Source organism: Mastomys coucha, unplaced genomic scaffold, assembly GCF_008632895.1.
Source record: "Mastomys coucha isolate ucsf_1 unplaced genomic scaffold, UCSF_Mcou_1 pScaffold15, whole genome shotgun sequence".
In the NCBI taxonomy this organism is placed as follows: Eukaryota; Metazoa; Chordata; class Mammalia; order Rodentia; family Muridae; genus Mastomys; species Mastomys coucha.
Genome location: NW_022196897.1, coordinates 113,038,501 through 113,054,649, shown reverse-complemented (window position 1 = coordinate 113,054,649; position 16,149 = coordinate 113,038,501). Strand labels below are relative to the sequence as shown.

The following is a 16,149-nucleotide window of genomic DNA, read 5'->3' as shown; positions in this document are numbered from 1 at the left end:
AGCCATTTAGCTACTTGGTTTAGAAAAGGAAGGCACAGGGATCTGGTGTGAGCAAGATAACCCCAGAGGAATTCCCTGGGTCGACTCTGAAGTCCTACTCAGGTTTGACAATGGACAGTGTCCCTCCCCCTATTGTCCAAGAGCCAAAACCACTTCCTTACCTCTTCAGGACATGTACTGAGGTAGGATGCTAGCAGCCGGCCTGATGGAACAAAGCTTTCTCTCCTTACAACTGGCCCTTCCCTGAGTATCTCAGCTCTGTCATGTGGAGCACTTCACACTCTTCAGTCTTAGAGACAATAAGAAAGTTGTAGACCTGGGTGAGGACAGTTGGAGGCCTATCCTGGCTGCTGCCCACGGGTGATGTGGGATTTAGGGGTGAGGCAGCCACACTGTCATCTGCATTGAGGGAGGCTAGGCCTGAGGGTGATGTGTGGTGCCTTCTCTTTACTAAAGCCAGAAGCAAGAGGCATCAAAAGGGAACAGGAGGGTCAGCAAAATGACTCAGCGATCAAGACAACTCAGCAGATAAGGGAACTTACCTACCAAGCCTGGTGACATGCACTTGAGCTCTTGGACCAAGTGGTTGGGGAACCAACTCCAACAAATTGTGCTTTGAGCACTATATGTCTACCATGGCCTATGTCCACTTCCTGCCTCCATTAAATAAAATAAAAAATAAAAAACAAAAAACAAACAAAAAAAACTAGAGCACGTGGGGTTCACAGACTCCCTGCAGTTTGAGAAATGCAGGGACCAGCTGCTTTCTTCTCCCTCTTTAGAGGTCACTGTTAGCTGTATAAATGGCAGAGCTCAGGGGAGGGCTACTGGTTCAAATGAAGGCTCCTGTGAGAGTTGGGATAGGGCCACATTGGTTGGCCTTGCTCCAGACTTGGTGAAGGCGAGGGCTTCAGGCAAGAGCAGGTGCATCTACCCCTGGGTGTTGGATGCTCCTTGATAGTCATGATCCCCCAACCACAAGACAGCCACCTGGAAGGACCAACCCACCAACTGCTACAATGCCTCCATCAGACTGGCCTGGAAGCAAGTGTGTAGGGCAGTGTATGGATTCATGGTTGATGTGAGAGGGCCCAGCATTCAGGGGGCAGTGTCGCCCCTGGGCAAGTGGGTGTTGTCTGTATAAGGAGAGCAGGTGGAGCAAGCCAAGAAGTAGTGTTTTTTCCGTGGTCCCTGCTTTAGTTCCTGCCCTTCCCTCCCTCCAAGCTAAAGTGTTTGCTGAAATAAACCCTTTCCACCCACAAGTTGCTGGTGGTTTATCACAGCAACAGAAAGCAAACTAGGACACTGGGCCCTGAGGACCCTTGAAGCTGCCCATGACAGAAAAGAGAGAGCCAGTAACTCCACCAAACCCAGAGAGAAGCTTAGATAGGGCTGACCACCCACCCTGCCTAGGAGCAGGCCTCCCAACCTCAGAAGCTCAGTCTAAGCCCCATGGCCCCCACTTCAGGTCAGGTGTGCTGAATATGAGTGAGCCAAAAGAGAGCCCCAACTGTGCTGGGTGGCCTGAAGTGACTAAGATCTGCTTCTGTTCCCCTCTCAAGAAGGGCCCTGGCCTGTCAGGCTTCCATGTGGCTGGTGGCAAAAGAGATTTCAAGGGTCTGAGGAAGGTGGCAGAAGCGACGCTGGGTGTTTGCAGTTCCAGGCTGTGTCCACTTCTGAGATTCAAAGCTGCCTGAAGAAGGTTTTTTAGGGCAGCAGACTTTTTTTTTTTTTTTTTTGAGCTCTTGTGAGATTAGACCTGACTGCATACAGTGGTGGCCCTCTCACAAGGAGGGGCTGTGAGGCATGAGCCCTGAGAGATGTCCCTATCTGCTCTCCAAGGCCCAGACACAGAAACAGCCTGAGGTAAAGATGGGGAAACTCGAGGCTCATCAGAGCTAAGTCTGAGAGGCCGGGGAGGACATCATTGAATCTGGTATGGAGAGGTCTTGATCAGGAACTGGGGAGGTTCAGGAGACTCCAAGGCCTTTGGTTGTGTTTTTGTGAGTTTCTCTCTTAGATAGGAGGAGAGGGCTCCAGTTGTCCGGAGTGGCCCACAGCCGAGTCTTCAAGAATTATAATACAAAGAAGAAAACAGTCTCCTGAAACCTGGACTTATCCTGCACTCTTCCTCTTGCAATCTGTACCCCACCTCACCCCCTGGCCCACCTGAGGAAACCACAGCCAAGACACATCAGCCTAAGAGTTGTCAAACCACACTGGGTCTCCTTCAGCATCCTAAACTGTTTTGGGGTTCAGCCCCCAATCTTTCGAGAAGGCCCCCCCACCTTCTCAAATTCCAAGAGTTTAGGGGAAGCCGACCTGTGCCCATGTGGCAAAGCAAGGCTGAGGCCCAGGTGAGGAGCTCTGCCTCAGCCCTTTTCCTTCCTTCATCTCCCAGACATCCTGGAAGGACCCTGGAAATGCCCGGGGCCCTGGGAAAGTCTGAGAGAACCTGGAGAAAGGGGGTCAGGTGACTGGAGGCTCCTGGCAGAGCACAGATGCCCATTCATGTGTTTTATGAGGGGGACCTGCTGGATAGGGCTGGGTAGGTTGCTGGCTCCCTGGTAGGCCCAGGACGGGAGGATTCTGTTCTAGGCTAGCTCTGCCTTAGCCTGTTATTCCCAAGGAACTCACATCAGAGGAGTGGACTCTCAGCAAGGGTGCCAAGCAGAAACTTGTGGCTCTCCAGAAAGAGGCACTGGCTTGGAAGGGAGCGCTCAGAAGACCCTGCCTCTCAGGACAGGTCTTGATTCCTGAGGCATGGACATATAACTGGTGGGTAGACAGTTCCCCCCAGAACTGGCTCTGAGTGAACACAGTCTGGACATGCTGCATTGTTGGATAGGCAAAGACTCAGCTCTCCTGAGTTTTGCCATCATTAACATAGCCTGGGATAATGACTCTTTTCTCCTAAGCCCACTATGCTACTCCAAGGCCTTGTGGGAACTTGCCTAATGCCAAGGCAGCTGGGAAGATTGGGCCTGACCCAGGAGCCTCTGGGGCCCTTGTCATCCACTTTCTCAGAGAATCCTCGGTCTACTGAGTCCCTTGCCCAGAGTGAAGTCCTGCTGCACAGATGGCAGAGCTGTCACCTCCCCTCTGGGGACAGCTAGTCCCCTTTCCTGCCTCGGGATCAGCAGCCCCAGGGTTTTGCTGGGAGGGTCTAGCAGCTGGAGCTAATTGGCTGACTCAATAAAAAGGGGACAGGGTAGGGAGGGCAAGCAAGTGCTCCTGGGCTTTCTGGGAAGGAGGGGGATGGCTCATGCTCTGTTTCCATGGGAACTACTGGCACTGGCAGGCTCCTCCGGGCGCCAAAAAGGGAAACTTGGCCCAGGTTTCGGTACCTGGCTCTTGGTGGATTCCCTCGGGCATTACAAAATGCCCAAGAGCTTGTCTCCTATAGGGCAGGAAGGAGCCTTCCCAGGGATGCTCAGAATCCTTGATCCCTTCTCCATCCCCAGGTCCCACTCCAGGAGATCGAGGGGAGGTCCTGTGGTTGCACTGAATGCCTAAATTTGGTCCCAACCTCGGAGTCAAAGGACAGTGAAACTGGGAAAGTATGAAGTGTTCTCTTCAGCTTGGAAGATTTTCATACTGCAAGATCTATGACGAGTGGCAGAGGTGACTAATGGGTGAAAGGACCCCAGGTGTTACCTTAGTGACGTAATCCCAAGGGTTTTCCTCTCTGTCCTGTGCAGGGACTGGTGGTGGAGTACCCCCTCCCTTCTTTCCCTGCGACTGGAAAGGGTGGGAATAGACCCCGTGCGAAAGGGAGATGAGAGCCAGGGACAGACCCTGAGCCCAGACAGGGGCAGGCAGATAGGCTGAGAGGCCAAGACTGGGTGCCCAGGAGAAAGGGAAACTGAAGATTGTCAGGATGGAAGCGAAGGAGGGGAGAGATAGGAGAGGGAGGGAAGAGGCAGAGGAAGAGAGGTGGAGCTAAGACCCAGGAGGAAGGGAGGGTGGAAGGAGTGGGCAGGGGGCGGGAAAAAAGCCTCCAGTGACAATTGCGTCTGGGTCCAAGCAAACATGAGGCAGCTGCCAGCCGGACCAAGCAGTCTGGCTTGTTCGGGCTGCAAAGCGGGAAGATTAGTGACGGTCCCTTTCAGCAGCCGAGATGCAGAGAACCAAGGTAGGTGCTGAGGGGCTGAGGACTTGCCTGGACTTGGGGAATGTGGGGCTTCGGTGTTGGTCTTGACCAGAGAGTATTTTCACAGTGGTCCTTGGCCCCCACTCTTGCTGACCCATATAAGAGAAAGTAATTGTTCAGAGCATCCTGCCTGGGAGGCTGAAATCCTGTAGCCTTTTGGATGGAAGAGGTGTCTGTGGGCAGAAGAGAAGCTTGAGACTAGCTCTATGGCTAGTCCTGTTCTGTTAGGTCCTTGGGGCGGGGGCCGGGGTGGCTGACCCTGACCCTAGCCTCAGAGACCTTAGTGATGAGACACAGGAGCATGGAAAAGGGTGTCTTATATGTGTGGGCGAGCCAATGAGCAAAGCTTTCAAGTAATCCTTCAATGAATAAATGAAGACCCCCCCTTCTTCTTAAAGCACTATGAGACCCCTAATAAGATCACAAGCGTCTCTGCCTCCGTGGAGCTGTGGGGGGATGGAGAGAAGGGGGGAGACAAAGAGGCACCTGGTACAAAGTTCAAGAAATAGTAGTCAGTGAGGGGAAGAATGGAGCCAAGAAAAATAAGCGGTGCCCCAGCTTAGCACTGACCCTCAGAAAGTCTGACCTGGAGTCCTGCATGCTGCCCACAAGTCTGGGATGTTCTTGCTTAGTGGGGGAAAGGACCAGATCCAGGTCCAGTTGAATGTCCCAAATAAGGAAATCAAGGTCTTATATTTTTAAAAAAAGAATAGATATTGGGCTGGCATCTTACAGTCTCTCTTCCCAAAAGATGTCTTCCTGTCCCTTCCCCATGAGGACAAGCAGCCCAGAGAGGGCTGGAGACCAGTTTCAGGCCGTACTGGAGTCCAGGATACTATCCCTGTCCTCTGGTCCATTTCCTGGGATACTGTAAAGGATCTGCAGATGGAACAAAGCTTTTTGAGCACAAGGGCAGGGGATCTTGAAAGGTACTTTCTCTCTCATCACGCCTGTCCCTAGCAACCTCTGGACTGGCAGGGCAGAAGCATAAACAGCCCTCTGTCCCAGACTCATCCACACACAGATCACAAGTGTACTGAGTGCAGCATAGCTGTGTATATCCACAAACACTGGATGCACAGATACTCGGTGACTGTACCCCTTGACTCTGTGTGTCCACAGATACGGGGATTTCTACAGCCATGTATGCATAGATATGCCCACAGCTGGTGCTGTCCCCTGTGTGCTGGGGATAGCCCCCTTCCCTTCACCCCTCTCTGGTGGCTCTAATTCCCAGAATTCTTCCTGGGTTCTTTAACCACCACTCCCCTACCCGATGGGCAGGATGAGTGTGGTCAGAGTCCCATAGTCCACTTGGCTGTTCTCTCGGCCATCGTGACCTCCACCATGCCTGCAATTGGCGCCTGGGCACCCATGGAGCTCATTATGCTTATGGTTGCCCCTGGATTTCCATGTGTAGCCTGGCTCAGGATAGAAGCCAGTATCACGGTGGCAGTGGAGTTGGGTGAAGTCCCTACTATCCCCTACCAGTAGGAGATTATGGAGGTGGCAGAGGGACAACAACTAGCATAGGTTGGGAGATGGCCCCACTTGTCACAGTCAGTAGCTGACCCAGTTCTATCTCTGCCTTCTCTCCATATCCCAGCCATACCTTTATTGGCTTTCTTTTCATTTGGCCCTGCAGAGCAGACACTACTATCTTCATTCTAATGCTACCAAAGCTCAGAATGGGCACTGACCAAAATGCTAGGCCTCCTAGCCAAACCCTGTGTCAGGATGAGCGAGCCAACAGCATCCAGATTCTGAGGTGGTAAAGTGGACACCAGATCAGTTTGGCTCTGGGAGCCTCTCCAGCTTCTCGAAAGACTGACCTTAATTTGCCTTGTTTGAAAAGGTGGTAACTGAGCGCAGGCAGGGCCACCCTCCCCTCTAAGCCATTATATTCCTACAGGCGAGGAACAGAGGTGGGTCCTGAGCCGCAAGCAGTGTTGGGACTGGGGCTGAGCCCCGTCTTGTCTTCTGCAGCACAGACCCCAAGCACTGGGTGAGGGTGTCTGGTGGAGAGTGGTAGGAGCAGACTCCAGGGACAGGGGAGTGCCTTTAACCAGGCAGCCAAGGAGATTTACTGGAGACTGTGTCCTGTTTGTGCCTTCTTAGCCTGCCCCTTAATGACACTGGAGACTCTGCCGCAGCCAGCTGTGATCCTGACTGCATTAGCCCCTGCATTAGCCCCTGCTTCCCCTTGCTGGGCTGTGGATCCAGACTTGAAAAGGAAAGAACCTGGGGTTCCCTCCTCCCTCTTTTCTTTTCTCTTCACCTTCTGTTTCTTATAGCCCAAACAGGCTTTGCTATTTACCAGAGGATGACCTTGAACTTCTGATCCCCTGCCTCTGTCTCCTGAATGGTGGGATTACAGGTATGTGCCACCATACCCACTTCACGATGGGTCTTTTTGTTTGTTTGTTTGTTTGTTTGTTTTTCGAGCCAAGGTTTCTCTGTATAGCCCTGGCTGTCCTAGAACTCACTCTGTAGACCAGGCTGGCCTCGAACTCAGAAATCTGCCTGCCTCTGCCTCCCAAGTGCTGGGATTAAAGGCATGCGCCACCACTGCCCAGCCTCGATAGGTCTTAAACCCCAGGCTTCATACACACCAGACAAGCATTCTACTAACTTAGCTCAACTCAGTCCAGTCCCTTTCTCTTATTCACATCTTCCCCAAAGTAGAGAGCTGTTTGCATAAAACAGGCTGGCTTTAAGAGCACCCTCTGCTCTCTCAGTCCCCTCCCTGGTCCTCACTGGGATTCTCAGGGAAAGTTGCAAGCTCCCTGATGTGGCCTCTGTGAGGGCCTTCATAGAGAAGGCAAAGGAGACAAAGAGGGAGAACATCAGCCTTGACCAGCTCTGCATACAGCGTGGATGACTCACAGCTCCCCCCAGCTCCCAGCTAACTGATGATCCCCCCCACACACACCCTGAACAGGTGCATCTGTCAGCTGTGATCAGCCCACATCCTAGAACACCACAGAGCAGCCATGTGACAATGCCAGAGTTGGAGCAGGGAGAGCTGACAGGCAGGAGGACAGCCAAGAGGGGCCAGTCCCCTCTGCTCTCCCACTCTGGGCTATCTCAGCACTCTATCCTTCAGTCAGGCTTGTGCTTCACTCACACGCAGAGAGGCTAGACTGAGGGCATCACGCCTGCCTTCCTGTGCCTCCAGACTATGGGTGACTTCTGGGACAAAGAGGAGATCCTTTTCCCTGGTGACATGCCCTCACCTGGCCTTGTGGGAAAAGCCTCTTTCCAGACAGGCACTCAGGGCAGTGGTCTCAGGAAGTTCAGTTCCAGCTAGGGCTCTGTCCCCATGCCCCATGCTAGAGGCAAACTTGTCCCTCTCTAGGCCTCCAGCTTTCTGCTGGGAACTAGGATATGCCCATAACTTCTGCCTGGGCCCCAGATGGGCTCAGGCCCCTGTGCTGTTCTGTGGGAAGCTGGAAATATCACACTGCATCTATCCCCAGTGCCCCATAACTATATAGAATACCCCACTAACCCATCAGCACCTACTCTCATGATGTGCTACTGGAGAGCCCTGGCCACAGAGACTTAGTGAGGGCTCAGGGCTGGCCCTGTTGTCTGTGAGCCCTGGTTCTGTATTAGATGGGTTTGGGCTCAGCTCTAGCTCCTTCATATATCAGCTGTGTGTCCACAGACAGGTTACTTAGCTCCTCTGTGCCATGGTCTCAGATCACTAACCTTCTAGAAGAATAAAATCCTTTACCAACACATTTAGCCTGGACCTTATCTACCTGGTTGCTGAGTATAACTTAAAAAAGGCATTCTGAAGAGCAGCTTAAGTCAATTCCTGAGTTAATGGGCGTGTCCTCACTGTCAAGGGGAGCAGAGCTCATGTCCTGGCAAGTTGGCAGGCACCAGATGCAAGACTAGAACAGCACAGTTCCATCCTCTGCTGCTGCAATGCCCTGAATGTAAGGACCAGGGAGGTGTGCATACACATGTGTGCACATGTGAGGGTATGGACATTCCTGTGTGTATGTGCATGCTCCTGCCTACAGGAACATGTGACTGTCTCAGCCATTCCTGCCAGGATGAACTACCTAGCTCACATCTGTCTATCCCAGGGGTGGGTGGGGAGAACTCAGCTCTCAAAGCTCTCCAGTCCCTGGGGGCCTGCACGACACAACACCCACCCCTGCTTTCTGCCATCTGTCTCATTCGATGGAAATAGAGCAAACAACTCGTGGGTGCTGGGTAAGCCAGAATGCATCAAGGCAATTCCTACGGAAGGAGGGGTGCAGGTTAACCCCACATCTGTCTCAGAGATGGGCCTCTGAGAACCTCGAGCACTCCTCCCCTATCAAGGCCCAGAATTGTCTATTTGGTGGATAAGTACTCTAATCCCCTAGCTGCACTTCTGACTCTATAGAGTAGAGGGTTTTTTGGGTTTTGTTTGTTTTGTTGCTGGTTTGCTTTTTGCTTGTTTGCTTTTTAATAAAAATGAGCAGGCACGTGATACAGTCACCAGGCAGCAGACCCTTCCTGTTCAGACATGGCTATTTAGATCTCCATACATAATGTTCCTGGGTTAGGGGTTTGGGGATCCCTCACGCTGCCTTGCACAAACAGTAAGACCCCTACCTCAGGGCCAGAAAGACAGCAATAATTACCATGGTGGGTGGGGCACTTATCTTTGTATTTATAACTTCACTTATATTTCCTGTAACTCTGAGAGGGCATGCTATGACCCCTATCTACAGATGAAGAAGCCAAGGCCTGGGGTAGTCAAGTACTCGGTCTAGGATTTCCCAATGAGAACATAAGGGTCCAGCATTCAAGTCTCTGCCTGGCTGGCCCCGGGCCTCTTCCCTCTGCACTCAGCTGCACCAAGGCTTCCCTGGATTCCCCCAGCTACCCAAATCGAGGTGTGGCCTCTGCACCAGGCTCCAGTGTGTCCTGGGTGCTTTTAGAAAAACTTCTCACTGTTGTTTCCATTCATAAGGCAGTGTGCTTGCTTTCTTTTGTGGTGTGTGTGTGTGTGTGTGTGTGTGTGTGTGTGTGTGTGTGTGTGTGCGTGCACGTGTGCCTAAGATATGTCTCTGGTGAACTGCTGGGTATTTTAACAGAAACTTGTCAGAACTGTCCACAGCCTTCAGCTGTGTATCCTGCCCCATTCAGCTAGCCTGTGCCCACTGGATACCCCAACTAGTCTTCCTTCCCCTGAGCTGATATTTGGGGTTCTATCGGGCCACGGACTACACTAGCTACCAAGAGTCTTACCCTTGGGCTCCTCAGTAGTCTGACCCCAGCCTTTTCCCAGACAGGCCCTCCAAGGAGAAGGTTTTCCCTGCAGGTCATGAGCAGTGTGCCAGGCAACGGGCATCATGGTTTTCAGGGAGCCTGTGTTGGGTGAGGAACTGCATGGTAGGATGTTGAGGTCAAGTGCTGATGTGGTGAAAACTCTCCGGACGGCAGTGTCTGGTGCCGAGCTGGACCACCATGAGGGGAGATAGAGGCACGAGGAGCATGCTTCTCCCTGTGTCCCCATAAGGACAGGTTTCTGACCCTGAAACCTGCATCAGTGCCCTCATCTCAGCACATCCTAAGCATCTTGCATTAGCCTCGCCGCTCCATCCCTTATGCACAGGTACACAGGTCAGAGGATCAGAGGACAACCTGCAAGATTCGTTCTTCTACCATGTGAGTCCTGGGGATGAACTCAGATCCCCAGGGGTGACCCCCAAGTGCTTTTACACAGTAAGCCATCTTATCAACCCAAAAGGAAACTTTTATTGAGCTAAGTATGGCTCTAAAAAAAGGAGCACACACCCCATGTCTACTTTGCTCAGTTTTCCTACGGAAAACTCATCAATGTCACACTGGTGGCGTGTACCAATGACCCCAGTATCTGGGAGGTAGGAGCAGAAGCATCAGGAGTTCAAGGCCATTCTTAGAAGATTGAATTTGATGCTCACCCTGGGATATAGAAGACCCTGAGTCAAACAGACAGACAGACAAAAACCAAAACCAAACAAACAAAAACCCAAAACCCTAGTACAAACTGGGTATGCAGCATAGGCTTTAACCCTTGTCCTCAAGGAGCTGAGGCAGCACTCAAGAGGTGGAGGCAGGTGAATTTCAGACTAGCCAGCTCTAAATAATTAGTCCCTGTTTAAAAACAAAACCCAACTAGTACAATCTCACACCCATGACACAGACACTGATGCTGCTACCAATCTCACACAAGTTGCCGCAGTGGAGTGTGTATGTGAGTGTGTGTGTGTGTGTGTGTGTGTGTGTGTTGGCCATTAGAACATTGTCACTTGAAATTTGTGTATCCACACGACCACCAAGATACACAACAGCTCTTTCCCCCAAAGGTCCTTCTGCCCACCTTTTATAACCTCATCTTTCTCGTCCCTCTCTGCCCTCCCCCCACCCAATTCTTGGCCTTTTAATCTGCTCTCCATTGCTAATATGCTGTCATTTCAAACTGCTATGTAAATAGACTCACGTGGCATGTGACCTTTCGGGACTGGCTTTTTCTTTCTGCTTAATTCTGGCTCTTCAAGTGGTGATGAGTGTCCGGGTCCTCTCCTCTCATGGGTGGGAATTTCTGGGACACCCTTCTGTGCCACCCTCAGGTTCATCATTCCTCCACCAAGGGACATCTGGCTGTTTCCAGTTTGGGACTCTAACAAATAAAACTACCATGAATATTCAGTAGTGAGTTTTTGTTTGAACATACATTTTCAACCACCTGGGACAAACACTGGAGACTGATATTGCCAGGCTACGTGTTAGCTGTGTGTTCTGTTTGCTAAGGACCTGCCACACTGTTCTCCCGAGTGGCTAAAGAACTCTGTGTTCCCAGTGACCAGGTAGAAGGCTCCCCATCTGCATGGCATTAGTTTTAGTTTTAATTTCAGGCACAAAGTGTTTCTCATGGTGGCTTTCTCTCTTTCTATCTCTCTCTCTTTCTTTCTGTCTAATTATTTATTTTCATTTCATGTATTCTGGTATTTTGGCTACATATTTCTGTATGAGGGTTTCAGATCACCTGAAACAGAAGTTACAGTCAACTGTGAGCTACCATACAGGTGCTAGGAATTGAACCCAGGTCCTCTGAAAGAGCAGCCACTGCTCTTAACCACTGAGCCATCTCTCTAGCCCTCTCATGGTGGCTTTCTTTAAAAATGCATTTGTGTATGTGTGTGTGTCTGTGTGCTTGTGTCTATGTGCTTGTGTCTGTGTGTCTGTGTGTATCTCTGTATGTATCTGTGTCTGTGTGTGTCTGTATCTGCGTGTGTGTCTGTGTATTGGGTAAAATAGGTACAGAGATAAATTTTTTGAGCCTATTCTTGCCACCTTTGTGAAACCCATCTTTGTGTAGGTTCTAGAAATCAAACTCAGGTCATTAGGCTTATAGGTACTTTATCCACTGAACTGTCTTGCTAGCTAGCTCTCATGGTGGCTTTCAATGGGCATTTCTGTGGTGACAGAAGATGGCATTTTCCCAAGGTGTTTATATGCCACCTCTGTTCCCTTTGGTGACATGTCTGTGCATCTTCCTTCTGAATGGATTATCTTTTTACTGCAGGATTTTGGGAATTAATGGCTCCTAGGTGCCAGGTTCTATGGTAGAATGAGCAATTTACACAAACACACACACACACACATGAGTAGTCTCAGAGCTGACATTCTGGCAAAAGCAGAATGACAAGCTATTCAATGCTGCCAGGAGCTGCAGCCACAGAGGCTGAGGTAAAGGCACAAGGGAGTGACCTAGTTAGAGCGGTACTTCAGGGGTCTGACACCTGAGTGTGGCCTTGAGCATTCAGGGGACAAGCGTCCAGTGCAGGGATCAGCAGATACCCAATATCCAGGCAGTGCTGTGAAGAGAGGCAGCCTGTGAGGAGCACAGTGAGCCGAGGGCAGGCATGTGACATGGTTTGATTTGCAAAGTGATGGGAAGCCATCAGGGACATCAAGCAGGGGCAAACGGATGTTTAATGTCTGTTCCACTGTCCTCAGTGACCCAGCAGCCCTCACTCTGTCACCTCCCCTGACAGAGCCCATAAGAGTGAAGGGGCAGTGGGGTCACCCTCCCTCCCCTCAATGCCTTCGAGCCTGGGAGGCAAGAAGAGGGTGTCAGGAGAGCTATTTAACATTCCTTGGCAGCTCAATCAGACCCTCTCCCAGACAGACAAGTGTCAAATATTCATGAAGATGACCCGTGCTCACCCATCTCTGCTCCTGTCTCCCTCCCAGTGGATGGGCCCAGGCCACAGGCTTGACTCTTCCATAGGAGTGTGGGCAGGCTCCCTTTTCTCTGCCCTTCTTTCTCTTCAGAGAAAGGCTCCTTTTCTCTGCTACCTCAGGAAGGGAAACTGTCACATCCCTTGCCTTGAGGGGCTTGACTTGAGAATCCTGGCCACTCCACCAGGTAGAGGAAGCCAGTGCAGATGTCTAGATATCACCCTGACTCTCTATCCGGGAGAAAAAGGGCACTAGGACCCCTTAGCCCAGGACATTCATAAACAATTACTTTGGGAGATTGTAGATCTGGTTAAGGGACCCCAACCCTCACCTTCTGAAATCTCTCCAGGAACCTGGCCCCATGAACAGCCACTTTGGAAGCCTGTGGTCAAGATTATCTGAACTTTGGAGTCAGAATGCCACACCAAAGTATGACATGTCCCCACACTCCTCGGGGACTTAGTTTCCTTACCTATAAAAAAGTGATGTGACCCACCTCACAGGATCGTGTCAAGACGATGAGTAGCACGCACTACGGGAGTCTCAGCTTGCCCTGGGGGATTACAGGGTCAGCCACACCTGCCTAGGGTTTGAGACAAAATCTACTGGTGTCAGCACTGTGGGTAGGGATGGGGGATGGGTGGGTTTCTAATGAAGTGCCCCTGCTAATAGCATTGAAGCTCTGAGGTCCATCTCAGTTTCTGCTCCCCTTTGCACGTGCAGAGTCTTCAGCAATGAATTCATGAGATAATGAAGGACCAGCTGCCTGACCCACCCTGCCCCCTACTCCCTGATCAATATACAGATTTTATCCATCAAGGCCGTTCCTTTCCTGAATGAGATGCTTAATAATGCAGAAGGTGCCTTTGACCCAGCCAGGGCAGGGTATGTGGGAGCATGTGCCTGTGTGTGGGTCTGTGTATGTATGCATGTGTACACAGGTGTGTGTTCAAGTATGCAAGTGTATATGCAGAATATGGGAAGGGAGGTGCCTCCTTCCATATCCCTGGCATCCTTTCCCTCCACACCAAGGTTCCTCACTACCGAGTGAGCCTTGGAGAAGGGGAAGAAGGCAAGGAAGGGTTGGTGCTGAGAGTGTGGAGAGCCAAGACCTACCTGTTCCATCGCTGCGCTGTGGGACACAGGACACAGACAAAGCAAATCAGATACCCAGAGGGCTGTCATGGCTGACGGCAGCCCGCCCAGGCGTGAGCCACCACTAGGGACTAATGATGGCAGACAGTTTGATGGACAGGATTGAAGGCCAGTATTGCCATAGTCAAACAAACCTCTCTGCTATGAATCCTCCGCAGTGGCTCCAGGCTGACCTTTTCCAATTTACACCTACTCAAATTTAGGTCTCACTATTCCTCAACACTCCCCACTCTGGGTTCCCCTAATTAGCTGGCCAGATGGCCACAGGCAGGCTGCTTTAGGTGGTCGCACAGATTTTCATCCACTGTCAGGCTGGCTTCCAAGCAAGGCCCTTACTGGGAGAAAGGAAGTGCAACTCACCTCACGGTATCCCCTCTCTCTTCTCTAGGCTTCAGTGAGTTTTCTAAGGAGCTGTTCAGCTCTGTCAGCCAGGCTGGTGAAGGAGGGAGGTTGAGATGAAGAAGTCTGGGCTCACGTATGGCCTTACTTCTCTGGAACTCTTCTTCTGGGGCCCTGCCCTATGCCAGAGTCTGAGTGCAGGACAGAACCGTGAGGGATGGTGAGGCAGCAGGGCTCAGGGGTGGGGCCTTCCTGCTGCAGCTTACAGGGGCAGGTTCCTGATAGGGTTAGGACGGGCCTCCCCCAGAGTGGCCGCTAGGACCTTCTGGAGGTCCCTCCTGTGAGCCTGTGCTTAGGAAACCTCCTCCCTTCATCCCCTCTGCAGGAAGCAATGAAGGCATCGGATGGCAGCCTCCTGGGAGACCCTGGGCGCATACCGCTGGGCAAAAGGGAAGGCATCAAGTGGCAGAGGCCACGGTTCACCCGCCAGGCCATGATGCGTTGCTGCTTAATCAAGTGGATCCTGTCTAGTGCTGCCCCACAAGGCTCAGGTAGGACAAGAATGACTGGGGGCCAGAAAGAGACGGTAGAGATCATACTGAGCTCTTCTGTCTTTTCTGAGGCCACCTTGGGCCATACTGCCTCCACTTCTGTTGGGAAACGTGTCTCCATTCATTCACAGTACAGGACTGTAATGAAGGGCATGGGGACAGCAGACCAGGACCTTACGCAGGTTTTTCAGAGAGTACCCGGGAGATAGAGGTAGGCTGGAGGCTGAGAAGCCAGGCTCTACCTCACCCAGCACTCACCTGCAGAGCTATCTCGAACATCTCATGCATCCTTTCTAAGTCCTCTATAGACAAGGGCCCTGGACCTACCCACAGGGCAGATCTAGTACCTCCTGATTCTTGCCCCATGGACCCAGAGACTGAGGCTGGCATTCTGGGGTGTTCATGGCATGGGGTGAGGCTAGTAGCAATAACTGTGCTTCTTCACAGCTATTTGGAGTGTTCACAAAGAATGGTAGTACAGAAAATGCAGAGACAACCTCACAGAGCCCCTGCAGCCTCTCTCTCTCTCATACACACACACTCACACCTTTGCACATGAGTGTGCATACACATACATGGACATATGCCGTGCATGTGAAAGTGCAATCCCATACCAGCATTCCAGGATCAGTTGCAAGGTCCCTCCCTATACCACATATGTGTTTGATGGCATAGAGGCCTGTATGAGAATCTACCACCGGGACAAGGTACACGCTTGGCCTGGAGACCTGCTTTGTGTGTTTTCTTAAACCACACACTCTTTCTGTGTGATCTCCAGGGATCCTCAGTCTCCTTGTTGGACAGTGGGCACAGTCAGTGTTCCTAGACTCCCAGGTTGGCTGGTACTCCTGAGTGGGGGAGAAATAGCAAGCCCAGTGGCCTGTGCATGTGTATGCATGAAGGGACAAGGCTGCTGCATCCTAAGACCTCATCTCCCTCCCCTGACTTGCTTTAGCTCAATTCTGTTCCACGAGAGCCCCGCCCTTTGTGAACTAATGTCACCCTTAGCTGACATTTGTCTCTGAACTTTTCCCAGGGAAGCACTAGCACACGTCAGGAGCCCTCCTGGCCCCAGCTGTTCTAAGGTCTTGCAGCCAACAGAAAGTGTGTGATTTGCACTGGTGTGAAAATGTTTCCCATTGTCCACCAGAGTGGGCTCCAAGAGCTGTGGTACTCTGGTGTGGCCTCTGAGTGTGTCTACGGGACTCAGCTCCACCCAAGATGGCTTAGCTTTCTGTCCCCTTCGACCTCAGAGTCTCACCTCCCCCATATCTGTCATCTTGAGTTTTCCTGGCCAGATAGGATATGGCAGCTAGAGTCAAGGCCTCTGTTCTCCTCCATAAGTGCCCACTCTGACCCACAAGGCACTGGGCAGTAGTGGCTCTGGCTGGGACTGTACACCTATGATGGCAATGCCATGGTGCATTGGGTGGTGAGTCCGAGAGCAAGCAGAGTGTGTTCACACCCCATTCAGAGTGACTTCTTAGAAGACAGAGCCTTTCCCAGTCGCTCCCTTCAGAGGTACACAGTATAGGGTAAGGCCAGGAGAGCATGGGGAAGCCCAGACCAGCCTGTATTTGCATGGATGGATGTGTTTATCAGAAGTTGCCAAACACTGACAGGAGGTATGGCTGATGGGAATCAAGCTGCGTGTTAAGCTGTGTGAAGCAGGAGCTGTAGCCCACCTCCTCTCCCTTGCTTCATTTTACTTAAGAG

The 16,149-nt window shown here is 51.6% G+C and overlaps 1 protein-coding gene across 1 annotated transcript in view; it reads left to right on the top strand.

Moving 5' to 3' along the window:
* The first annotated feature begins 4,011 nt into the window (after nucleotides 1-4,011).
* Kcnip3 (potassium voltage-gated channel interacting protein 3) overlaps nucleotides 4,012-16,149 on the top strand; it is a 66,084-nt gene continuing 53,946 nt past the window's right edge. The window contains exons 1-2 of the mRNA XM_031371825.1: nucleotides 4,012-4,135; nucleotides 14,268-14,433. Coding sequence (XP_031227685.1) covers nucleotides 4,121-4,135; nucleotides 14,268-14,433 — 181 coding nt within the window. The 5' untranslated portion in view covers nucleotides 4,012-4,120. The remainder of the gene's footprint in view (nucleotides 4,136-14,267; nucleotides 14,434-16,149) is intronic.